Source organism: Rhagoletis zephyria, unplaced genomic scaffold (assembly GCF_001687245.7).
Source record: "Rhagoletis zephyria isolate East Lansing unplaced genomic scaffold, Rhagoletis_zephyria_1.1 Rzeph_scaffold_38318, whole genome shotgun sequence".
NCBI lineage: Eukaryota > Metazoa > Arthropoda > Insecta > Diptera > Tephritidae > Rhagoletis > Rhagoletis zephyria.
This window is the reverse complement of record NW_016195373.1, coordinates 1-3,039: the sequence shown is the minus strand read 5'-3', so window position 1 is coordinate 3,039 and position 3,039 is coordinate 1. Positions and strand designations below refer to the sequence as shown.

The 3,039-nt window shown below is 37.9% G+C and overlaps 1 protein-coding gene across 1 annotated transcript; it reads left to right on the top strand.

The window, feature by feature from the left end:
- Nucleotides 1–83: 83 nt before the first annotated feature.
- LOC108354688 (anionic trypsin-2-like) lies at nt 84–1,684 on the top strand (the record flags this gene model as incomplete). Its single annotated transcript, XM_017605867.1, has 4 exons — nt 84–378; nt 440–710; nt 797–962; nt 1,665–1,684. Coding segments are annotated over 4 exons (752 nt in total), but the record flags the coding sequence as incomplete, so codon positions are not given.
- Nucleotides 1,685–3,039: the final 1,355 nt, after the last annotated feature.

Below are 3,039 nucleotides of genomic sequence, written 5' to 3'. Positions count from 1 at the left end.
CATTTTTTTTTTTTGACTTGTTCAATTATTGTCATTTAAAAGAAATATAATTTAAAATAAATTACAAACATTCTCTTTAATAGCTACATTCATTCCGATCGTCAACGCCATGTTTGCCGCGAACAAATATTATGTGATTATTTTATTCGTTCATTTATTACCCCGCTGCGCATCGATTGCAAATCACACAGGCCACCCAGGTGATTATATCTTCCTTGTAGCCGGAGGCCAACGCATACCAGAAATTCAAAACTATACCCGATACATGGTGTCATTGCGTTCCCGCACGGTGACTCGTTATTTTGGCGATAATCATTATTGTGCTGGCATCATTATCAGCCCCCTATGGATACTCACATCGGCACAATGCGCAGTACAGTTCGTAGATCTCCTAATGATGGACTAAAAGAAGAAAATAATTCCGTATCATTTAATTTAGCGCATCGAAAATTCCCCGACGTCCACGCTCAATTATTGTAGTGGCCGGCACAGAGAATCGCATAGAAAAGAGTCCAACAACAAGCTTAATAGCAGTCGATCGTGTAATTTCTAATCCCAATTTTACGCTCTATGGTAGCAACGATATAGCATTGCTACGTTTAAAAACAAAAATTCAGCTAAACGCACGCACACAAATTATGCCGTTGCCAAATACGCCACCGCCCTATGGATCACGGTGCGTAGTACTCGGTTGGGGGAGGATTTATTATGTAAGTAGTCGTTTGCACGCAAGTACTTTACAAATGTATGTATGTATTCATATGGTTCTCATCTCTTACTTGATCCACTTTCGAAGAAAGGTCCGCTTGCCGCAATGGTGTCACATGTCGAGCTCATACTCTACACTGAGGATGAATGTAAGAGAAGCCATCCGCATTTCGCTGCAGGCGACTTGTGTGCCGGCGATAATGTAAACTTCGATCATGATCCTTGTCGTGGTGATGCAGGCGGTCCACTTATTTGTAATGACAAATTGGTGGCTTTAGTTTCTTGGACGCTCGGCTGCGGCCAAAACAAATACCCAAGTCTGTATACGGATATATATTCTAATTTGCATTGGATTCGAAAGGTGATTTCAGGGAATGGCAGGGTGTGGGGCTTTTATAGAACGACAGTATTACTGTTAGCTAATTTGTTAATTTGCATTTGTTTGTAAAGACTGCAAGAATTAAATACTTCCTCATTGATGAAATGCGAGTTTGAGAATCTTTTTATTTGGAGTTAATCGGGGAAAAATGGGTTTGGAATGACGCTTTATAATAAAAAAGCATAGTTCATACACCTCATGGATTTTGTCATATGTAGAAGGCAACAATGGAAAAGCTAAATTTCGTATGGGGTGAAAAATTGGTGGCGGAAGTTGCTTTTAAAATTAATGAAAGATAAACATTCGAGCCTAACCAAGCACCCGACGTAAAATCGTATACCGTGTCAGCTGGCATGACCTATAGACTGGGTCGGTCCCCATACAAAAAAAAAAAGTTGCTAATGTCCGCCCCTAAATTTAAAGATTATGTTGAGAGGGTTCTGGAAAATTTTTTTTTTTTTTTTAACCCTCCGAAATACAGCCGAAATGGTTTTTTCGTTGTAACTTGGTTATTTGACGGCCGATTTTTAAAATTGATATGTCTTTGTAAACTTGCGTGGGCTTGCTTTTGTTTTAGATGTTGAAGTATTCGGTTAATTCTTATATGTAAGGCAGGGTTCGTATTTGCACACACATGCGCAGCACATCCTAACATTTTACGCTCACACACGTGTGCTGTGCATATAAAAAATTAAAAACTTGCTCACNTAAGTGAGGAATAAAAGAGTACTCCCCTTGACCTGATTTCGGATCAATAAGAGAGATTTGTGGACTTTTTACTCCCTTATTACTCGTTTAGGAGTCAATAGGGACATCTCCTAAGCTAGCAATTAAAGAATGCTCCCTGAGGCATGATTTGGGAGCAATAAGCGAGATTAGTCGGTTTTGCACTCCTGTATTACTCACTTGGGAGTATAATGGGAGATCTCCAAGTGAGCAATAAAAGTATCCTCCGGGATACATGATTTCGGAGGTATAAGCGAGATTTGTTGGTTTTGTACTCCGTTATTACTCGCTTAGGAGCAAAAATCGATGTCTCCTAAGCGAGCAATCCAGGAGTATTCTTTTTAATTGATAGGAGAGCTATACGCACCTTCTTCAACATAATTTTGTGTTTTTGGAAAATGTATGAAGAAAGCAAAACAGATAACTGATGTGTACATTCATACTTATATACATATGTATTTCTTATTGAAAAATTTAAATCAGGAAACAATGAAATTAATTGGAGAGCAAATCTTTAGAGCCGCTGGTAGTTATGATAGCATTTGTTTAAACTTATAAATGATTGTATTATTTAACTCAAAATATATTTCAGATTACGGGGCCAGCAATAAAGGCGTCTACGTTCTAGCGTTGCAATCTTGCCCCGCCCATAAAACTTACTGGGTACAGCCGGAAATTTTTCAAGGCGTGAATAGTTTGGGCCACTCCCGGGTGAATACAAGTTAAATAACTTTTCCAGGAAATCATCCTCGCCACACTTATCTTGTGGATTGTATAAAAGTATATATGTATGTATGTATAATGTTTGAGTTTGTCATTACTGTTCGATATCCGTTTTCTAATTTTAGTTAATATTGTAATAATAATTATTTATGTTTTTTTCTGTTTTTGTAATAATCAGCTTAAATCTTGTATTTATGTGCATAAGTGTGTATATATGTATATGATTAAAAAATTAAATAAATGAATTGCGTAAAAAGCAAAATCTTTTTAGCTTATGTAAAATGCTCGTTATGGAGCAATGTGGGAGTAGTCTTCCATTACTCCATGAGGAGGAATTCGGGAGTATAGAGACGTTCTTTTATTACTCGTACAGGAGCCTTCCGGGATGACTCTTATGGGAGTACTCCCTTACTACTCGTTAGGGAGGAATGTGGGATGTTTNGTAGAGACGTTATTTTATTACTCGTACAGGAGCCTTCCGGGATGACTCTTATGGGAGTACT